This window comes from Hippocampus comes, unplaced genomic scaffold (genome assembly GCF_001891065.2).
Source record: "Hippocampus comes isolate QL1 unplaced genomic scaffold, H_comes_QL1_v1.1 scaffold147, whole genome shotgun sequence".
In the NCBI taxonomy this organism is placed as follows: domain Eukaryota; kingdom Metazoa; phylum Chordata; class Actinopteri; order Syngnathiformes; family Syngnathidae; genus Hippocampus; species Hippocampus comes.
The window spans coordinates 2,753,065-2,776,223 of record NW_017805009.1 but is presented as its reverse complement, the minus strand read 5'-3'; the positions used below and the strand labels follow the sequence as shown (position 1 = coordinate 2,776,223).

Sequence of the window (23,159 nt, the reverse complement as noted above, 5' to 3'; positions counted from 1 at the left end):
ATGGGCGTGCTGGAGTCTATCCCAGCGGAGTTCGGGCAGCAGGCGGGGCACACACTGAACTTTTTTTTTATTTTTTTTTTTAAGCAAATAGAATGTTCATCAAACACCTGTTTGGAACATCCCAGTGATCCCACAGGTGAACAGGCACACTGAGATCAGATGGGTGCCATGATTGGCTATAAAAGGAGCTGCCTTGAATTGCTGTCATTCACAAGCAAATATGAACAACCATATGACGGTTTGGTGCACATTTGTGACCTTGAATAAACCCCAGCGAGACGGCAATATTCGCTACATTCGCAAATGTTCGCCACTCAGTGGGATAAGGGCTTTCAAATCTTAACTGGCACGAACATGGACAAAGATAAGACTATACGTAGTTTTACATTCTGTTTTGCTTGTAATTTGCACACTTTGCAAAGCCAGGTTCAAATGCTGTATATAGTTATATGTCTTCGGAATATCATCCATCCATTTTCAGTAGGCAGGGTACAGTACACCCTGAACTGGTTGCCAGCTAATCGCAGGGCACACAAAGACAAACAACCATTCGCACGCACAGCGTTCAATTAACCTACGGTGCATGTTTTCGGAATGTGGGAGGAAACCGGACTACCCGGAGAAAACCCAACCAGGCACAGAGAGAACATGCAAACGCCACACAGGAAGGCCAGGGCCTGGAATCAAACCCTGCACCTCTGCACTGTGAAGCGGACCTGCTAATCATGGGCAGAACAAAACATGTAAGCCAGAAGTTTTGAGAATTCTTTCTATGAGAAGAATTGAAGCAAGATGCCTGTAAAGCTGAGTCAGTTGAAATCCCCCCCCCCAACAGTTGTATTTTATAGAAGAATCGTATTCAAGAATCTGAATAGTCTTTTAGTATGCATACTTTGAATTGATTTTACATTAATTAATTTTACTCCGATAAATATTTGTTAAAAACAATAGAAGAAGAAAAATGCAATTAATTGTGATTAATTTTGGAAAATGGTGTGATTAACGAGATAAAACTTTTTGGTAGCTTGACAGCACAAATTTATATATACACATAGTGCAAATAGCAATCATGCTTTGGCGACCAGAAACAGCAAATCAGATTGCTCATATCTTTTGCTACATTTCAGTATGGGGCGATATTTACATGGTTCTGGGACTTGCTACATCCTGCACTGTCAGATTTCTCAAGTTTAGCTGAAATTCAGTATCCAAAATTTCACCATGAAAAAAATAACATTGTATAGTGTGATTTACATTCATTTAATTTGTTTTCTTGACAACAAAAGACAGGCTGTGTTGTATTTCAAGCTTTTTTTCGTCCTTACAGTATAAGTCAGCTGTTGAAACCTGCGCTTCAAACATGCGCCAAAATACACTTTCCAGTTGCGTTATATTCAAACAGAAATAAAAACAGAACATTTTAGATTACAACACATAAACATTTTCATTCTACTTTGGGTTCAATCGGTTTGGATGCTATTACAAAAAAGTGCCATGATGAAAACCAAAGTGCTCCGTGACTTGACAGAGCTCAGCAAGCAAACAGTTCTTAACGAATGTCTTTAATAGGCCACCGATCTTTATGAAGAGTTTACCAATCCCTGACCAATAAGTGCTCTTGATACAGTATTTCAATGACATAAGAACCACATTCATTGCATGTTACTATGTATCGAATAATGTCCAATGTTCGGGTAATAGTACATACCGTACAATGGAGTCTATTCCTAACATGTATACAAACAGTCCTTAACTATGCCACATGCAATGGACACTAACAGTGTGTTTCGTTTTCAGCAGAGACGAGTCAGTGACTTAAACTGCCTCAAAGAGACAAAAGATGTAAATATGATCAGCTTGAATTCAAAGAAAAAGACCAACGAGGCAATTGTGAGGTAGGCAAGAAAACATGCTTGACCACCCTTGCTGTCCTTTTGCAGAAGGCCGTACCAAAAAGACTGAACAGGAAAAGGAAGTCCAGGAATTCCAGTGGGAACTAATTTGAGATGATTAAAGCAACAACTCTGCTGATATCAATGGCCAAGTGCAAGAGACTTGCGTCATTTAAAGAATGAACGCTGATTGGAGGGACAAAAGGTATGTAAACATGTAACAAAACTGGACATTTTGGTTTTCAAAGGAGCAGCAGTGCCATACGGTCTCAAAACCCCAAATGACAATTGTGTACAGTACTTGCTGTTATTGTGCCAATGTGAACAATGTGCGTTTTTTTTTTTTTTAACAAACGCATTACAATAAGCATTTGATACCATGTGACAGTGCTGGTTAAGGTCTGCTGAGGTTTAGGCACAAAATGATTGGGTGGTTCAAGAAATGGTTGCAGTTTGCAGCCCTCGCATGCATGCATGCTTTTCTCTGCTCGTTTGTGAAATGGAAGAATCAAAGAGCCACCGTGTCCCCCACTAAGAGTCTTTGCATCATCACCCCAAAACTTTTGGGGCAGTCCTGCAGTCCAGCTGCAGCGCTGGCTTTTCCTGTGGGGCTTTGAGGTGAAAAGGCGCAGAGACAAAAGGGTCAATAGTGTGAACACAACTTTGATTGCTCACATGAAAAGAGCCCTCATTCTGCGGGACGACCGTTCCCTCAAAGTGGCGGGAATATTTCGCGAGCTCTTGCGGGCGGAACGGATGCGGTGCAATTTGTCCAAGTGTGCCTTGCTCAGGGACAAGAGCTGCCCCGTGAAGGTACGCAGGTAGTGCGGCCCCCTTTCTTTTCGCAAACGGAGCCTGGGAGAACACGTCCGGCTGCTGTTGGGCTGCCAACGGGCCGCTCGGGAATGGCGCGTTGGCGAACACGTCGCCCGCTCCTTGCTGGGTGAGGCAAAAAGGAGCTTTTGAGAAGACATCTGCGCTGGCTGGTTCGGGATCAAGTTGGGAATGATTCTGGGCAACGGTGGCGGATGATGCCACACAGGAAGCTGGTGTTGAGTGGAAGCTCGGCTGAGTTCCGTGTTCTTCGTCCTCCTCAGAGTCAAGCAGCAGTGGTCTGGAGCCGCTGAGGTCTTGGGCCGAAGTAGGACCTTCGGCGTCAGCCCCGAAATTCTGCTGCTGTTCTTGACCGGTTTCTTTTTCCTGGTCTTCATCACTGGAGTGAACACATATGTCGTTTGCTGCAGAGTCTCTAACAGTTTCGCTGCCGCACCCTTCTTCGCCAAGTACAGAGTAGCCGTTCCTGTCCAGCTGCACATCTGTATGGGTAAGCAGAAAAAACGTCATTGATTTTATATTGACAATCAAACTTAAGGTCATACATACATACATAGGATTAGCACTAAGTGAGGAAGCATCATGACACAATATCCACATTCTACAACATTCACCATCACAACATGGATCAGCCTTGTTTCCATAACTTGTTCTCCTTATTTCAAATGGTTGTGAGCAAGGGAGTCAGTGGAAACAAGGAGAGGGGGCCTTGGCAGCAGAGGGAGGCGTAACTAGACGAGCACAGAGCAACGCATGGGTGAGTCTTACCTCAGCAGCGTCGACAGCGGCTGTAAACTGGCGGCTCTCACCAAGGAATTAAAATGGAAAGGCTACCTGATCTGTTATTTATCTTCACCACGACTGAAACCACAAGATTGCACAAGTGCTCATTCTGCGTTCAATTTACGCAGCTGTCTTGGAATTGTGCGGAATAACAGTGACTCGCAGTGCCAAATACAATTCAGTGTCTGTTGTCTAAAGTGACGCATTGATTTTGACAGCCAACAAAGTTACTGGTCACTTTGCTTATAAACTTAGAGCTAACGCCCATTTAGAGGTAGTGTCCGTTTAATCTATCCAATCAAGTACGTGTCCGTTTAATCTATCCAATCAAGTAGAAGTTCTTGTAGGTCTTTAAAAAAAAAAAGAAAAAAAAAGTCGGATTGGAGACAACATTCATCCACTGTGATTAAGCAACAACTGTGACACAATAGAGAGAAAAGATGAAGGAAAATGTGGACATCTTGGCATTTATACACAAATCTTTCAATGTACATATATCACATTTTTACATTTGCTCTAGAGAACGAATGAGTCATCACATGTCAACATGTTCACTGAGATCAGAGATCTTTCCTTTTAGTATGACAAGGATATGATGGCTGTATTTTCTAACAAATGCACGTTTATGACAGAATATCACTTCATTATTCTACCACTTTGGCTTCCCTATTTGAACATTCCCAGCGACATATTTTTATGTCTTAAGAATCCAGACATTCAATCTCAGGTACGTAGTTTTATGTCTTTTACATTTTTTTAAAAATCATATGGTAGGGTAAAGGAGGGTCTGAAAATGGTTGCATTGTAAGCCAACGCCGACATAGACTACAAGGACAAAAGTTTTCAAATTCTTCAACTGTGAGGCATTTTGTATGCTCCCAACTTTGCAAGGGGTATGCCCTTTCCTGTTCCCGTATAACAGTACATAAAACAGGGTCCATCCATAAAGCCATGCTTGGATGAGTTTGGTGTGGGAGACTCAACTCCACCATAACACACTTTTTGGGTGAACGTGAACAGAGATTAAAAATAGCCCTGTGTCAGAGATTTTCTCGGACAAGGTTAAAGAAACGACTCGGCACACAGGAAAATTGTCTTCAATATCGACGGAAGCGGATCTCTGAGAGCGAACGACGGTTTAGTTGCTCCGTGATCACGCTCAGAGCCCTCCCTCCTCGAGTTCGAACCTTTATTGTGACATATGCAAAATACAAGAATAACACTGCCCCCGATATTTGCATACCGCACCCCTGGTCCGGCCCCTCGGTGGTGATTGGTTACCTGGGTGTGCGCTTTGAACCAGCGGCACTTTGGCGCCTTTCGGTCTGGTCTACACTGTATCAACATATCGCAGACTTTGCGGACGACAAATGTCGCCTGGGCGCGACGGGTGTCCTCAAATCGTCTTTTGTTGTTCAACCGCTGTTCCCAAATTACTCGTTCCCCCTTTGTGACCGGATCTGGCTCTCTCTCCTCTGATCGCCCACCCGCCTTGATGTGTTAATTGTGGTGTGGGCTGCAACAGCCCTCCGCCCAAATGGCCGGCACCTTCTGAACAGGAATTTGGGGGTGCGAATTACGCACCCAGACGCTTCAACGTGCACAGATCAAATGAAACTTTAAACATGATACAATTTCGCCCATAGATTCCTCTAACACCCTGCTAGAAAAAAAAAAACAGCATAGTTTTGTTGTGTTTTCACACTGGTCTTACTGATCAGTAAAACCACAACAAAACAGCCAAGATTCCAACAGCTCTGGGCAATCCGCTCTATGAACAGAGCCAAAACCGCCCAGCATTGCCGGGGACCCAACAGGAGCTGGGGATAGCTGGTGACCAGCTGGAGTCTTGCTGGCATCACCAGCTAACAGCATGTTGGTTTTGCGAACTGTATTTACTGACAATGGTTTACTGAAGTGTTTCTTAGCCTGCGTGGCAACAGCCGCTACACAATAATGCAAGTTTTGAATGCAGTGTTGTCTGAGGGACTATTTATGCATGCAGTTGTTCACAAAGTAGTGAATCTCACCCCATCCTTGCCTGCCAACAACTGAGCCTTTCAGGGATGTTCCTTTAATACCCAATCATGGCACCCCCTTGTATCCCTCTAACCTGTGGCATGTTCCAAACAGGTGTTTTTTGAGAAGTCCGAAACGTTTCCTTTTTTTTTTTGCCGCTGTCATTTGGGAATGTGCTGCGGGTATCAAATTCAAAATGTGGGAGTATTTAAAAAATAAATAATACTTATCAGTTTGAACATTAAATACCTCTTTGTCGCATATTCAATTGAACATAGGTTAAAAAAAAGATTTGTAAATCATTGTATTGGTTTTATTTCATATAATGTCCCAACTTTACTGGAACTGGGGTTCACATGTACTATATTTGATGTTTACAAACCAGTGTATGAAAGCACCAGCGCAACAATCCACAGCCATCTGAGAAACCTGCCTGGACAGATTTTGTCACCCCTAATAAGTCAGTGCAGGTGCATGTTTTTCCAGGTCAGAGCCTAAAAGTATGTTGTGTGAGTTTTGAGAGAAAGTGCCTAAAACTCTCAATCTCAGTCTTTTGGTCAAGAGTGGTTCCAAATAAAGCTTCAAAACACGCAGCACACACACACGCACGCACACAAGGGGAAAGCAAAGCAGCCGTCGTCGAGCAGTCCATCGTGAAATGAAAGAAGACCACCATGGCTGCATGTTAAATGAGCAATTATGGGGGAAAAGCGTGAGGAAGGCCATGGTGTAGCCAATGTTAGCGGCTACACCATGATATGCTTGAGCATTGATGGGAATGTTAGCAGAGCTTTATGAAAACAGCCTATCAGTGCCGACGGGGAACAAGTCTATGCCAAGTCCTCTCTTTCATTTCAGAAGATGCTACATTTTTCACATCTCTCTAACCCGCCTCCCCTGTCCAACGTCAGGGTTACACACTGCCCCCCCCTTGACCTCTCCCAACCCTCTAGAGGTCGATGAGCTGATCCACCAGTAGAAGGGAGCGAGTCAAGTTGGGAAGGCTGGACTCTGAACTGCCACTGTTGTTGCGTGAGTGACCACCTGAAACATGTCAGAGAAAGAAAGAGAGACAAGACACAGAAATGTACATGGAAGAGCCGAGGGAGATGGGGGAGCCAAAGAATAAGTCATATGAAAGGAAATTGTGTGAATCAAAGAAATAAAAAAGGGACGAGTGGATGAGGAGGATCAGAGCAGAGGGGTGCATGAACAGGGGCAGGAAAAGAGAAAAAAAGCAGAGAGTGAGCCGGGTTAATCTTAATATGGCTGCATCAGCACAGGGGAGAGTCAGGGAGCACCGATCTAACATGGGAGGACTTTCAATAGAATAACCACAGAAGCCAAACCCTTGCAGGGTGGAGTCTCACATATTCCAATGTGAGAGCTTGACTTACAACTTCTCACATCACAAGTCACAGAGGGCTACGTTGAGGGAGAAGGGCTCAGAATCTGTCCTGCTGACAACCGATACGGGCGCTCATCTCAGGATTCTGTTCTTCTTACCTTGGTTTGAGGTTTTGGAGATGAGCACAGGAATAGGGTCAAACTCGTCACTATTCCCTTTCTCTCCTTGCGACATGAGGAAAGAAGAGTCTGCAGTGGAAGGAAGGAAGAGGAAGTGAAGGAAAGGCAGATCTGAGGGGAAAGCAGTTAATCCAGCCATAGCACAAGGCAGCGATTAAAGGAGGGGTAGAGAAATAGCAATATAAATCCAGTAATCCCTCGCTAATTTGCATTTAAATGTTTTGCGGCTTCGGTGCTTCATGGGCTTTTCTAAAATAATCTTCTTCTTCTTCTCCTTTCGGCTTGTCCCTTTTCAGGGGTTGCCACAGCGAGTCATTAATTTCCATCTTTCCCTGTTCTCTGCATCCTCTACTCTGACTCCAACTACCTGCATGTCTTCCCTCACGGCATCCATGAATCTCCTCTTTGGCCTTCCTCTCTGTCTCCTACCTGGTAGCTCCATCTCTAACATTTTCCTACCAATGTATCCCCTGTCCCTCCTCTGTACATGTCCAAACCATCTCAGTCTGGCCTCTCTCACTTTTTCTCCAAACTTTCCTGTCTGAGTTGTCCCTCTGATGACCTCATTTCTGATGCTGTCCATCCTTGTCACTCCTAAGGAGAATCTCTTCTAAAATAATGTATTCATTAAAAAAATACTAAGAATAATCAGGTGCCTCACCCAGCACCTTCGTTGTTCTGTCTTGTCACGTTGTTGACTGTCTTGCCTCCTGTATCTTAATGTTCTCAATTTTTTTTTTTGTTTATTCGATAACTTTTTTTGATTAGTTAAACTGCGTTCCAGCCCCTTGCCGCAGGAAAGGCAATGCGTCCTGGGTGTGTGGGAGCATGTAAGCTCGCTCGTCCCTTCACGGAGATGGCTCCATCAACAGGCACACATTGCTTCAACGGCAGCGGCGCGGGGCTGGAGCGCATTTAACTAATCAAAAAAAAGTACCTTGCGGTTTTTCACCTTTGGCAGGGGGATCTGGTCCCCATTAACCGGGAACAACAAGAGATTACTATATGGAATTTCAGGGTCACTTTGGGTTTTTCTTTCACAAGCATGAGAGAGAGACACTGTTATTAATCTGTGTGTCATTTGGTCTTTCAATTGGCAATTAAAAATAATTACAAATCAAAAACTGACTTGATTATTTAGTTCTTTTTAAATAATATTCAACCAAAAACATACTGTGAAAAACATTTTAAACCATTTTAATACTTAACTCATTCAGTACCAGCCAATTCTAGATCAAGTCTGGAAAGATGTTTAAAAACGTCTTTGGGAGTGAATGAATTAATTATTGTGTTTACGTAACCTGTACTTACATTTGTAAAGACATGTTAAAACTGGACGGACAAAGATTAGTGAAAGCGTATCTTTTGTGTCCTACGTAATACATGAAGCTAATTACAGTAACGCATACAGGATGTTTTCCTTATGGACTGTGGTCATGGTTCTGACTGACTGTGGTGGGTAACAAGGTTAACTTAGCTTTACTAATGCTTGTAACTAATGCCTGTTTTTTTGCTTTTTGGAGTTAGACTGAAAAACATAAAATAATCCGTCTCGCTTCGATTGTCGAAGGAAAAAGTGGAGCAACAACAGTAAAACATTATGCACTGACACAAAGGTGGCCAAGCAGTGCTTACAACAGTGGAAGGGCTTACCAGCAGCTGTCTGAGCAGGCTGCAGCTCCTCCAGGCAGGCTGCGGAGCAGGAGCCAAGAGGAGCAGAGGGCCGATAGGAAGAAGTAGCAGAAACATTCTGGTTTCCGTGAGGAGAAGTATGAGATAGAAGATGGCAGCCCAGCAGAGAGTCTTTCCCATTTAAAGAGTCTGAGTCACAAGAAGAATGCAAACTCATAATGAGAAGGAGTCAAAGTAAAAGAGTGGGCTGAAAGTTGAAGCAGCAGAACGCATTGGACATGGTTGACAACGTAATTTTGAACGCATTCGTCAATGTTTCAAAGTTTCGCCGGTTCTCAAAGCATTACTTTCCTTAGACAACAGATTGCTGTGGCCTTTTCACTCCATTCAACGTAATACTTCGCTACTTAAGCAACACAGATGAACTCCTTTGAATACCCGTGTAACAGTCAATGTTCGAATGTGAGCTGACGTGGACAAAAATGCGGGTGTCGTCTTAATATTACAGTGGCTAACGAATATGACTGTTAAGAATGACGTTTAAGAAACATTATTTAGTCAATAAATGTTTTATAAAGGCAACAATTGGATCGTGAAACAGGTGAACTCAACTTCCATTTTCCAATTCCTGTGGGCGGCCCGCTGGAACAAACTGAACGAAGAGGTAATACTGCATTACGTTGGCACTTCCAATCCAAGAAACACAATTGTTTCCATAACAAGAAAGAAGTGAAATATAACGATATTTTATGCTGCCGACACCCCTATACTTTGCCCTGCAACGCTAACCTGGCATGTTGGCAGTGGTGAGCTGAACCTACACACAACACTATCTTTGCTACACAAACCTAAGAAAGCAAGACAGGAGAATCATTTCCTTTGCTAAGGCATCTTCCTGAGGTTAGTACTACATAACTGAAAACTGAGAGAAAGGCAAGAAAAAAAAAGATGCAAAGTGGAAACTATTTTTCAGTAAGGCGGGGAAGAAAAATAAAGATGGCACCGGTATCACCATTTGTGTTCAAAGGGTCAGCGAGTGTTGAAAGGCCAGGGGTACAGATGACATGTTTCGTGAGACTTCTGTCCATGATCAATCAAGTTGTCTATGTCAATGATTCCCAACCAGTGTGCTGAGGGAATAAATATATCCATTGTCGCTTATTTGGACGAAAGATTATTATTTCAAACGCTCGCACGCACGCTCACAGAACAGTTTAAGCATAAACAAAGTATAGACGTTCAAGCAGTGTTAGGGCTTCAAGCGGTGTTCAATCCAACCAAAAAACAGAGTTGGTTGTATATCACTATAATACATGCGTTCTGTATTTATGAATGGCTTCATTAGCCCTATCTAATGTGTTAGCAAGATAGGTCTGGTGAATACAGCAACACACTACAGGTTAGAGCAAGACTTTTGCCAACAGTATGAGACCAACCGGGCAAAGACAAACTTGGAAACTCATCAGTAAGCGTTCAGCTGAACAAACAACACTGAGCAGAGAGGGGCCCCGCCGAACCCAAAACCTCATTTTAGTCAGCTGAGCAGACAACATCACAGTTTCTCATAGCAGTCCATACTTACGGGAAATCACAATGGGAAAAATTTGTGCTGGGGGGGAGGGATTCTTACAGGAGGAATGTGTTGGCTCAGAAAATGGCACAGCAGATGTGACCCTTTAGCCCCTTCTCTAAAGGAAAGACCATTGTTGAAAAGCTAATGCTAACATCAGAAAGTGACAATATGGTTGACCAAATATAAAACAGGACGAAACACGTTGGCCACATCACTAAGTACACTTGCACACATCTGATGAGATCCACAGGTCGTTGCAAAGATAATAAATATAATAAAGCTAAAGTTAAAGCTTTTGAGTTTATTTAACAATAGACACTTTTATTATTGTACTTTTCGAGTGGTAGAGAATCACATTGTATCATACAGAGCAAGGCTGCAATTGATAAAATAATTTCATTACCTCGATGCAGGTGTTACTAATGCCTAGTGAATATATTGTAATGTGCAGATTGGAGTTCATCAATGCCAAAAAATTGGATCTGGATTATGTTTCGTGTCAATTGTTTGACAAAGGTGGAAGAACAAATTGCATCATCCAACTCACGTGCCTCTCACAGTTACACAGGTGTCAAAGTCCATTCCACGAGGGCCGATGCCGTGCATGTTTTCCATGTCTCCCTGCTGCAACACACCCAATTCAAATGATCGGAATCATTATCAGGCTCCTCTCGAGCTTGGTGATGAGCTGATCATTTGGATCAGGTGTGTTGCAGCAGGGAGAGATGGAAAACATGCAGGACCGGCCCTCAAAGACTGGACTTTGACACCTGTGGTTTAGGAGGTAAAATGCACCCTTGTTATGCAATAGTGTCAAATTCACCCAAACATACATTTTGGGGCATTTGTTTCGATAGAAGTAAAGGACATAAAAGACTGAGTGACTGCCCGACTGGGCTCAGAGGTTTGAGAACACAGTTCATCAGTAAGGAAATCCAATTAACAAAGAAGTGTTTGTCTTTGCTGTACCGAGTGACCATAAAAGCACAGATCTGCAATTGAGATGCGAGCTCGCTGCAGGCCGAGACTCTATTCATGGTAACTGACAAGGAGCCACTGTGCGGCTACTAACATATGTCAACAAAGGTAGGCTTCTGAAAGGAGCAGTCGCAACTCTGATGCCGGCAAGCTTCCTTCAATCAAGAACAAGAAATGATTCTGTGCCGTGGACATTACAAGATCTTCCATTTCAAGATAAAGAGGCAAATGCATGAAAAAACAAGAGTCCAACAAACTCTTACCTGCAAATGAATTGAGCCCGTGAATGAGAGTGTCACCTCTGGACTTCTCCCCTGGTGCAGCAGCTGTGTTAAAGAAAGAAAGAAAAGAAAAAAAAAGATATCTTGGTATTTAACAACTCTCTCACACTTGTCTGTGTTTTACTCGACAGTACATAGAATAGTGCACATACTTTCACCTAGTTTTGCAAAGTCTTTGTTAAGCAGCTCCTCAGCAGTTAGCGTAGAGAAGTTATCGTCGCCAAAGGGGTTCCAACTGGGCTGAGTTTTGGGTGTAACATTGGCAGACCTGGTGTCCACATCAGCTGGGTGATATACAGTCTGCTGGGACGAGCATGGAGAGCCAGAAGGAGTCGTGCTGGCTGACCTACAGATCAGGAAAAAAGCGGTTAGAATTTCCCATGTGTGTTACAACTCTGGCTTGATTTCATCGTGTATGTAAACAAAATGTGTGAACAGTGTTTCTTCAGCAAGATTCTGTCTGATGTAAAAGGTTTGCTTTTGCTCCATCGTGGTCGTGTCAAGTGAAAGGCCTATCTATTGCGGTGCCATGAAAGGACAGTCACTCCTCACATCACTGAGGGGAGCTCATTCTGCTCACTTGGACTTGTTGAGGCTGGCCTCAGCTGCGGCTGTCTGCAGTAGCTGGGTGGACTTGCTGATGGGGACCCCAAAGATGGCACTGTGAGTGACGTCGCTCAGGATGCGTCTATGACCACTTTTGGCTGCCATTTTCGGGGACGATGGGGGTGTTAGGGAGCCGACTTTGTGCCCTCTTCCAGTTGCCTGTGTGTGTGTGGGGGGGGGACAATAAGGGATGTGAGCATGAAAAATATCTACAGGATGTTTAACAATTGGGTGTTTTAAAAAAAAAAAAAAAAAAAAAAAAAAAAAAAAAACAACCAACAATTCCCACACTTAAATAATCAAGGATGAGTGGTTGAAGAGGAATCAGAAAAATCAGGAAAAAAGATCATATGTCTGTCTTGACACCTCCTGCCAATGAAATGAAAGCCAAACAATAGATGATGCGTAGACAAACCATGAAAGAAGTCCCGAGAGGGTTCACGTTAGACATGATGCACCTGAAGTTTGTCCATTTTCAAGGTCAATCAGAGTAAGTGCACTGATTTTAGACAGGGAGAGCAATAAAGGAAGAAGGGGCGATTAAATGCCATGTCAGCAGCAGACGGCACTATGAGCAGGAAGTTACCACATCTGGATCAGCATCTGGCCCAATGACGGAGCACTCAGGGATGGGGGTCAGATGGAGAACTGGGCTTTCCTGGACCTCATGCTGCTGCTGCCGGTGCAGTGTGAGAGCGAGGAAATATGGCTTAGCTGTGTACTGCAGCAGCGTGGGTGTCACAGTGGCAGTATGCTGGACTTGGTGGTCAAAGCTCTGTGCCAGATGATTCCACACAGGACTACGACCACATTTTGGTCATATGTGTCCATCAATTTATTTGTATTCATAGAATACTTTAGATATTTATGCCTGCGGGGATATTGACAGGCATGCGGCAGAGGCCGAGATGGTCAGTTGTACTTTTCGAGAAACTGTGTGAATGTGTCGTTGGTTTTCATGCCTTATTAGATACTGCAGATTATTGCTTGAAAATGAGTGGAAACATGAACCGCTGTTCAAGAGTGAATAATTACAAGTCACACTGACAGTGACGGACTTTTAAACGCCAAACCTTTTAGTCGTACAATACAGCCTTGACTGCATTTCCTTTCTTGCTCTCCTGCTGTGATGCCTACCTGCTGGGCATTCTGTAGGTGTACGAAAGCAGAAGGCTGCTGCTGTTTCATGAGGAGCTGCTGAGGTCGCGGTGTGACCTGAGGCTGAATGGTGGTGGTTTGCATTGGTCGCACTGAAGCCTGTGCTGCAGCAGGAGCCTGCTGGGAAGTCTGGAGGGCACCTGGAGCTGGGACATTAATACCTACACCTAGAAGAAAGAAACAAAAGAATTTTCCTATTAACCACAGATCACTGTGTTTAGTCCCATGTTAAAGTTGACTTATCAGGAAATAAAAACAAGCCAGGGTTTTAACTGTGACATGTAGAGGGATTAAAGAGCTGGTAGCTATGGCCTGGGGTGCTGCAGCAGCAGCAGCAGCAACATTGGGCCTCTTGCGTGGGGTCAGACCTGCTTGTATGGGAAGGATGCCTGATATAGGCTGTGGTTGAGTCTGGCCAGCTTTAGGCCTTTGTCGAGGCGCTATTGAGGTTTCGGTGGTAGGAATGGGGTCTGTGATCCTGAAGCATGGAAGGAGAAATGTGCGTTGTAATGTTTACATTCATTTTTACAAAAAACATCAAGAGTTTTAGCTTATTTCTCACCTGGCTTTGGTTTGACTTTTTTTGACCACTGCTTCACTGGCTTTGATAGGCTCGGGTAGTTTTGCAGGAATGGATGAATTCTGGATGGATAAAATGAAATTAAATGATAAAATTTGTGTCTAATCAGTGCACTAAAAAAAAAAAGAATAAAATACCATACAGTAGATCCAGTCAAAACTAGATAACAATCAAGTATTTTTATAGGGCCTTTAGGTACCCCACATAAAATATGAAGAAATATACAACACTCAGCAGTTTTTAGTTGTCTGGGAATTAGAATGTGCTGACATAAAGGAAACGGTCATCCAAGACATAATTTATTTCCATCACTCTGAACTTACATGTAAATTTGGAACAGGACACTCTCGTCCATTCAGTTTGAAGGCAAAGTAAGATACTTGATAGATGTCTGGCCTCTTGTCGGGGTCGGGTTCCAGTATATATCCTGAAAAATCCACACGGGGGATCTTCAGTTTTCAGTAATGTAAATACTCCACCTCACACTTGTATAGAAACTGCACACATGCACATTTTTAAGGAACGGGACTGTCAGTTTGACCTGAATATGTATCATTTGGATACCCCGTGGAGTTTTCAGCCCTTGCAGATGGCTATCGCATTAACTAAGTAAATGTATCATGCATGAACTAAGTACATGGAAAAATAAAGGCAATGTACTGTGTGATACAGACATAATTTAAACATTGTGAAACTGTAACTGCAAATGGTATACAAAATAACTAGAAAATGAAGACGACAACTGCTGCTTACTGATGAGACAGTGCATATCGTGGGAGTAGCGTGAATTGTCTGGAATGGTGAAACTGCCATCACAGATAGCAACTTGGCTCTCCCCAAAAGGAAGCGTGAAGTAGCATAGTTTATAGAGAAGACATCCCATAGCCTGCACCCGCAATTGCAAAAAAAAACACAAGTTAATGTGGCTTAGTTGTTGACACCTGTAAACTAATATTATCCTGTGATCCAAACACCTCACCCATATATCTGCCTTTGTTGTGATGACTTTACCAGCATAGAGGTTGACCATCTCTGGCGCACGATATGATAAAGTAGTGTACCTGGTGTAAAGACATACACATAATTTCTCAAGACATCTATTCAATTGCCGACAAGTTTGTAAAGGGAGAGGGCAAAGAAAACCAACTTTTTAATTTCCTCCTCGATGACAGGTACACCCTCTGTCTGTGGGTTTTGGAAGTGGTTTGTAGCACTCCCAAAGTCACACAGCACATAATGTCCATGGTCATGCAGAAGAATATTTTCCACCTAGACAGGAAGAACAAAATCAATAATTCACTGCAGTGCTATTACACAAAAATGTCAGGTAAGTTAACTTTTGCAACTCATAACTTGCCTTGAGGTCTCGATGAATGATTGGAGTCTTGGACTGGTGAAGACGAGCAACAGCCTCACACGTGTCACAAAAGATCTGCAACACCTCTGCCTCTGTGAAGCCTGTCTGTAAGCGCTGGTTCATCAGGTTGACCACCTGTCCGCCTACCAAAAAAAAAAAAGTCATTTGCTGAAATACTGTATAGGCTAGTGCCAAGATAACACGATACCAGAGGCTGAGGTTGCATCTTCTTATGAAACCCAAATGTTCAATTCTGTATTTTCTAGGCATTTCAGGCTAAAACCAGGGCTTGAAATGATGACTTAATTTCTTTGAATTCATCGGCCACAAATAGAGCAAACTATCTTTTATTGTGAGGTTTTTCCAACATTTGGCGGTGAAAACAAATCAAATGAAATATTTTTATATACCGGTAACATCAAAAGGAAAGAGCTGACGGTCGACAAATTTACCTCGACAGAAGTCCATAAGAATTAGGACCTCCCACACATCGCCAGCTCCAACTGCAGCTATGCTGGAATCCAGGAAGCCAACTATGTTTTTGTGCCCTACGAGGTCCCGCTATATCAATAAACAAGGACAGGGAAACAGTGGGAAAACAGTTACCGTTACAACGTTAAGACATTTTGAGAAATACATCCATGGTTGTATGTCTTATCTGTAAAAATTCTGGAAAATTAGTCGCGCACACACTACAATTCTCATTCATGACAAACAGTGTGTAAGAACTGCTTATTTCTTTAATGAACATTTAGACTGTAATGAATTCGGTTTTAAAGACAAAGTGCCAATTTAATGCTTGCAAGAATATACAAAACACAGTAACAATGATTACGCTACCCCCCCGCACCCGCCACAGCCTGTAGTTTATACGTATCATTTTATTGATCTCCAAAGTGCTCTGGTCTAAACAGGGATGATGTACATTTCGTCATTTTATTGAGCATATAAAAAGTGTAATAGGTGAGAACACAGTTTGACTGCGACTTCTCGGAGAGCCAAAAGAAAAATGCAATGTTAAATTTCTGCTCACTTTTTCCACTCACCATAATCTGTATCTCCATTTTGCAGATTTGAAGATCATGCTCATTGTTAACATACATCCGCTTTAGAGCACACCGCTGACCCTGATTTGTTCGCACCAAAAAAACAATGGCAAAACCTCCTGCAAAGAGATGGAACGATGCGAGATCAAACACTGTACTATTCACCACAAAAGGGTAGATCACAGCACATCTAATCGTAAACGTGATGCTATGACTGCTCACAAGTGCCTAGAACGATTATAGTACTTACATGGACCAGCGCAACCGATGAAAATAAATCAGTTGAGTATATAGGGAGGGAGTCAGCCGGGACACAAATTCAACAAATCGATTGAAATTTGTAAATCTGGGTGCTGTTCTGTTTGTCACTGTGATGTTTTGTCACAGAATATTTTATTAACTGACTCAGCATTTGAAATATCTGCAATATCAGGATGCTTGTTTATGTTATTACCTTCAAAAAGATCTCTCGAAACTTGAATAACCATAGTCATAAAACGGGGGAGGGGGGGGGGGTTGCACTGATATGAGCGTGGTTTTTGCAGTGACACAATGCAAAACAATATGTTGCGACACAGTTTGCAAAAGGTATGATAACAAATTGCCTGTTCAGAATTAATTACTGAAGCAAAATGGAGTGTGTTTTTTTCTAATATTGGGACAGTGCTGATAAGTGATCATTTTTGGTCACTAAAATATTATACCGTTTCATCCCTCCTCATCTCTTTTTCTACCGTCTCCAAAAATGTGGTACATCTGTGATTTTATTTGGAAAAGAATTACTGATAATTCTATAACAATCTACATGAGACCCTAGAACCATACCTTGCGTGTGTGTTCCCTGAGAGTTGAGATATCTTACGACATGCTGTCTAATCTAAGATGACTGTAAGAAATTAGAAGGATTAGCAAGCTTCTTGAGGACCATTTCACTGCAGTCTACTCTGTTAGGAGACAGTGCCAAAAGAATAACTAAGTACAGCTACAAATAGCCACTGCCCAATGACATAACCAACTGTCAGGATTATTCTCCACCCGCCCGCTTGTGCTTACACAAAAAAACAAAATGCTCACGAAATGCAAAGGCACCCTTTGGGCATAGCCATGAAAAGCACAATATTTGGTTCCACTTGTCAACGCCGTAATAAATGAGGCTTTAGAATGTTCCACATCTTTACAACTACTTTACTGCAGGGTTACACAGTGATAATGAAACAAGATACAAGTGGCATTGTCCTGTCGATTGAAGACAGATGAGCTTGGGGGCTCCAGTGTTTTCTTTATAGAGTTCGCGCGTTAGTGAATGATTTTGCTTCACAGATGAGCGAGTAAATCATTGGAGCCTTGTGTTATGCACACCATCACAAGATGTTCAATGCACATGGTCTGTGTGACCGAACAGAGACAATTTGTATTTAAGAAAAACGCAGACTGCAACTATTTCAAAGTGTCGAGCAAGCAAGTCTGCGAGATTTTTGCATGCATACTGCTAAAATAGTCTATAAAGATCAAGGCAGCACACGAAAACTATGTGCATAAGCAGGCCATTTTGCAGATGTCAGTGTCAAATTCCAATAAATAAATTAAAACAGAAAAGTGATCTGTTTAAACAAGTTCCAAAAAGTAGACCAACTGTGATTTCACTATCCTCCGTTTTTTCATTAATTTCATCAAAGTCAATTCTAGCAACTGCGCAGTTTTCATGACATTAGTTTCTCTCTCTGTATTGTTGTTTGTGGCCAGATGACCAGACCATTCATGAAGTGGCCACAGAGCTGGAGTCCTGCCAGAAAGCTGATAAATAAATCAGTCTTTGTAAATCTATTATTCAGTAACAGGCCCTCTTGGCTAAAACAACAAGGCTGACTTTCATTTGGGTGATGGAAAACACAAATTCTGTTTAACCGTTTAGTTAAACATAATAAAAGTATCTTCAGAAATGAATGGCGTAATCAGCACTAAGAGTCAATATTACTGGAACTATTTGGACCGCCTGCGGCAAAACTTAAAGCGTGATTGTGCAAGCAGGAAAACGTGGAGCCCAATGTTTATGCTTACAATTACCAATGACTCAGCACGTCACTGACTTTATACATTTTTTTCCAAGCTACTCCCAGCCTTGAGGTAATATGTGCAACCAGGAAATTCAGTGACGTATGAACTTTTATCGAATTTTGAGGACTAAAAGAACACTTATGTACAGTATATGCAAATGGTAATGAAAACAGATTATCCTTGCACAAACAACGGTTTATAAATCACACAGAATTCATACATCATTAAGGACACAAAATATGTTGCAAAAAGCGTGATTAGAAGTCAGTCCAATACATTTTTCATTACCTGGAATGAATTATCACGTTCTTACACCCCCCCCACCCCGAAAAAAAGGATGAATGAATAAAGTATATCACGAATTAAACATTTCACGAAGAACATGCACTGCTGTGGGACGCAAGGGATTAGAAACTTAATCCTGCTTTCTCCCAGTTTGGCAATTAAATCAAAAACCTGGGGGTGCTAAATGCTTGCAACGTGATTTAACTGAACGAAACTGAAACGAGGCGAAAGCACGTCCATTCACCTTCAGCCACGATCTCTTCGATGGTCACTTGATGTCGTCCAAGGGTAAAAACCCGGCCGATGAAGCTGCCTCCGCTGCTGGAACCGGCGCCCCCTCCGCCGGCTCCCGGACCAGGCCCCGAGCTCACGAGCTCCCGGCGTGAGTCGAAGAATTTCTTCATTCCCAGCAGGTGTTATCCAAATCGACAATTCCGATATCCAAGTGTATAAAACACAAAAGAAAGTCTGTCGTGAATTAGGAACAATCGGTCCCCGACCGAGGTGGTGGCTGATGAGGTAGCTGTCTTTGACTGAATGACAGCAGCTAGCTTAACGCTCGCTGACAAACTGGACTTCAAAGTATTCCGAAAAAGACAAAGCAGGTTGTCCGGGCTAACGCTTTGTCCGAAAAGGGCAGGACCAGAACGTGTCTTAACTAACGTTTTGGCGTCAAGAAGGGAAACACTGGTCTACTCTAAACTCCAAAAAGCGACTGCTGATTTGACTGTACTAACAGTCTATTAGCCCGGAGCGGTCGTTAGCGCACCTATGCAGCTAAGCTAACCAGCTAGGTGCGATGACAGCTGCATGCACAGGCAGCAGGTAGCTCTGCACTACCCAAAGCGGCTTATCACACATGCCCGCATACGCTTCTAAATCTAAGATATTACATCACGCTAAATGAATTCACTTCCCTTCTTTCAGTGTCTCCAACAAATATCGTATCTTGGGCTGTCTGTGCTATATAAATCCAGTGATCTTGATCAAATAACCAATTAACAAAGCTAACGGGGATTACAGAAGAGGGTTTGCTGGAAGACTCGCCGTCATTTCTCTCCCTGTGATTGGTCAACGTCAGCGATGATTTCAGACCCTTTTGTTCCAGCCCCGCCCCCAACAGGAACTACCGTAAAACCATTCATTTCAATACAAAACCACAGGTCTTTGAGATTCATTACAAAGTTTGAAAAATTATATGCAACAGTCTTTAAATTGAATTCACAATGCATATTCTTCTTATGTTATTTCCTCTAAGTGAAAACGTACTGAAAAATGGGATTAGAAAATGGATGAATGGATGGATGGATGTCTTCATTCTAAGATGAAAGTGCAAAGCACTCCATTTCGAATGAAAGAGCAAAAGGACATTTAGGTGTAAACGGTGGCTCAGAAGTGAGTCTGCCTTGACCATCTATCTACAAGGGCAATACAATATAATGTCTCAGTTATTAATTACTCTACAGAGAATTTTATTTCAGTATGTAATGAAGAAGGATGCAAAGATGGTCATGTGATATCAATAAAACAAAATTTCAGGATTCCAATGACTATCTTAACAAATTGCATAATTCTAATTAGAATAGAACCCCGACCACGCCTTGCGTTATAGTCCTGTGGCCTCCGAAATAGCAGATGTGTCGATGATGATATTACAGTATTGCACGTTTACGCACTGCATTTCACTCAGTCGCGATGTGTAATGTGAAGATTATTCCTCTAGAGGTCCCCATTTACCCGCTAAAGCCAATTTCAAAAGTTTCATCCATCCATCCATCCATTCTCTGTTTTTTTATTCATATTTTTGTTAACACGCAGAATATGTTTTACATGAGCGTATGAGTAACCTCTTTTCATCAACGAATGACTTGCTGGTTGTATTCAAATGCTTAGTTTAGAAGTGTTTTACATTTCTAACAGTAACTACAAGACACTTAAATGCACGGTGAGATAATTTTCTCTCTTACATTTCGAACAGTAACTACAAGACATTTAAATGCACGGTGAGATAATTTTCTCTCTTACATTTCGAACAGTAACTACAAGACATTTAAATGCACGGTGAGATAATTTTCTCTCTTACATTTCTAACAGTAACTACAAGACATTTAAATGCACGGTAAGATAACTTTCTGCAGACTCATCTAATTTCTTTCTGTTTTAGGAAGGTTTGAAACAACATTATATATTCACAACTTTTGGTGGAACAGCTAATACCTTCACAGTGATGTATGCACTCAATTTTAAACGCGTTCTGACAATTTTGCTCAAATATTTGTGCCATTAAGATACAGTGCTGCTAGTGCTCTAGTGACAAATGACTATACAATACTTTCATACGTACTATAATCTAGAATGTACTGTCTCTCTGTTGAAACATTAACAAAAGGTAAACACATGGTTCTCATTTTGTGTGGTCCCCTGGGAAGAAAATTATCCATAATTTTACATGTACAGGCAGCAGATGATGTGGGAAGTCAGGCAGGGTCAAGAAAGTCACTATTATGAATGCATTGTAGTTTCTATGAACCGAGTGGAGTCACAGTCTGGTTATCGGCAAAGTTCAATCCAGGGCTCACTGTGACTTTGATACTAAACAATATTTGTGAGTCTGTGTGGTATTAAACTCACATAAATTAAACGCCCACAGACATTTCGCACACCCTTCCTATGGGAAAATGCATTTGTCTTTTTTCCCGTTTGCTCACACAATCATAAAATTGTCAAGTTTTGACTTACTGTACTTTTAGACATGCCATTATGTCTGCCGTCTTCTTTGTTTGTAAATAATCCTTTCAGTGATTCATGTTCTTCTAAATAGAACTGACAATTAACAATGGCAATTCTCGACTGAACTTGTGTTATGTTTTTAGTTTGTCTTTTTCAATGAGACAAAATGAAGATGAATAGCAAAAGCTTTCCCTCTACTTCACGGCAACAACCATGATATTGTTTTCCGTATTCCTCACTCTTTTAATACAGTCCTTATTTGGTAAAGTACTGCATTCTGCACATACACCTTCCCCATGAAGATACTTTTACAGAGACATTCAGCTTTCCATTTGAGATATGCAATAAAAGCCATCATGATACCGGTTACATGTGGGCACATACTGTACAACAACTTCTGATGGGGGTCAGTGAACTTTGACTTGGGGGTCATAAAAATAATTCCCACTGAATTAGACAGACAGACAGACAGACAGATACCTTATTCATCCCATGAGAGATCTTGGAACGACAATGTCATAACATTAAAAACAATACACTCTACCTACCGTTCAAACATTCACACTCACACCTAGAGACAGTTTAGAGCACACTTATCAAACTCAAGGCCCGGGGGCCAGATCCGGCCCGCCAGGTAATTTTAGGTGGCCCGCAAAAGCAAATCGTGTGTGTCAACTTGCTAAAATCTGTACTAAAATGTCAAACTGTCATGTGTAATAAATAACATTGAGATGTTCTTATAATTTTGCTACCCAGTTTACACTCACTTGAACAATAATTGAACAAACTATTTTAATTGACTTGACTGATTTTACAAGTAATAAATTTGTGGTTTCACTATCATCGACCCTCCGAGGGATGTAACTCCAAATTGGCCCGTGACTAAAATGAGTTTGACACCCCTGGTTTGGAGTGTTCAGTTTACCTACCATGCATGTTTTCGGAATATGGGAGGAAACCTAAGTACCCAGAGAAAACCCACACAGGCACGGGGAGAACATGCAAACTCCACAAAGAAAGGCTGGAGCCGGAATCGAACCCTGCCCCTCTGCACTATGAGGCGGACGTTCTAACCAGCCGGCCGCCATACCGCCATCTTTCAGATATTTATACCTTAAGTTCCAAGATCTTAAAATGGTAACAGGCGATCGTCCACCATCACCAATGTATCTTCACCGGTTTGGGGCTAATTCAAAGCTCCAATATGATTATGGGGTTACTGTATCACATAAATCTGACATCTCTGCAAGTGTGCAGAATTTCATATCTCTTTTAACACTCTTTTCTCATCAAAAAGTATACAAGGGAAATGTCTGTGGCTTGGAATCACATACTGTAAGTTGGTTTAAATTGCCAATGTATTGATAAATAATAATAATAATAATAATAATACATTACATTTATAAGCGCCTTTCAAAACACTCAAGGACACTTTACAATCAAAACAAGAACAATAAAACCACAGATAAAATGATAAATAATAAAAGGAGAGATGAATTTAAACTGAATGGCTGTTTTTGCACCATATAAATGGCTACCATATCATTGGCGATGTTCAATGCAATTGACAGTGTTAAGTACCTTCCACCAGGCTCCTTTGTTGTCATATTAACATGCTTCCAATTTTACTGTTTGTTTCTCAGAAGGAGTTAAACTTATTATATTTAATTTTTAAATAGTTGTTAGAGCGGTCCCACTGTTTCCAGGGCCATTTTTAGCCAAGATCACAGATTGATACGTGAGTGGCTCGGAGCTGTTGCAGTGACGGCTCTGCCTGTTGGTTTGGTATGTAAAAATCTTTGAAACACTTTTTGGACCTTTCT

At 41.9% G+C, this 23,159-nt stretch overlaps 1 protein-coding gene across 12 annotated transcripts; it reads right to left on the bottom strand.

Moving 5' to 3' along the window:
• Window positions 1-1,244: 1,244 nt before the first annotated feature.
• On the bottom strand, window positions 1,245-19,683 carry aak1a (AP2 associated kinase 1a). 12 transcript variants are annotated; one of them, XM_019860612.1, is made up of 18 exons: window positions 18,851-19,682; window positions 16,267-16,385; window positions 15,673-15,781; window positions 15,221-15,363; window positions 15,011-15,132; window positions 14,843-14,924; window positions 14,617-14,749; window positions 14,187-14,290; window positions 13,846-13,925; window positions 13,589-13,761; window positions 13,263-13,450; window positions 12,712-12,900; window positions 12,100-12,284; window positions 11,672-11,865; window positions 11,502-11,564; window positions 8,709-8,876; window positions 7,035-7,124; window positions 1,245-3,208 (listed from the first exon to the last, which is right to left on the bottom strand). In XM_019860612.1, the coding sequence occupies exons 1-18, from the start codon at window positions 19,008-19,010 to the stop codon at window positions 2,442-2,444; spliced, it is 3,069 nt and encodes a 1,022-aa protein (XP_019716171.1). In that variant the 5' UTR covers window positions 19,011-19,682; the 3' UTR covers window positions 1,245-2,441. The 12 variants fall into 12 exon arrangements, with proteins under 12 accessions (XP_019716171.1, XP_019716164.1, XP_019716180.1 ...); XM_019860605.1 differs by having other exon boundaries at window positions 13,263-13,453; window positions 13,592-13,761; XM_019860621.1 differs by having other exon boundaries at window positions 11,678-11,865; window positions 13,263-13,453; window positions 13,592-13,761.
• Window positions 19,684-23,159: the final 3,476 nt, after the last annotated feature.

What these genes read in the sequence shown, in the direction of transcription:
- aak1a (XM_019860612.1), bottom strand. Translation starts at nt 19,010, where the DNA reads ATGAAGAAATTCTTCGACTCACGCCGGGAGCTCGTGAGCTCGGGGCCT. An exon ending in TCTTATGGACTTCTGTCGAG is followed by an intron (nt 15,364 to 15,672) that starts GTAAATTTGTCG and finishes TTTTTTTGGTAG; the next exon opens with GCGGACAGGTGGTCAACCTG. An exon ending in GCCAGCCTCAACAAGTCCAA is followed by an intron (nt 11,866 to 12,099) that starts GTGAGCAGAATG and finishes CCTGATCTGTAG; the next exon opens with GTCAGCCAGCACGACTCCTT.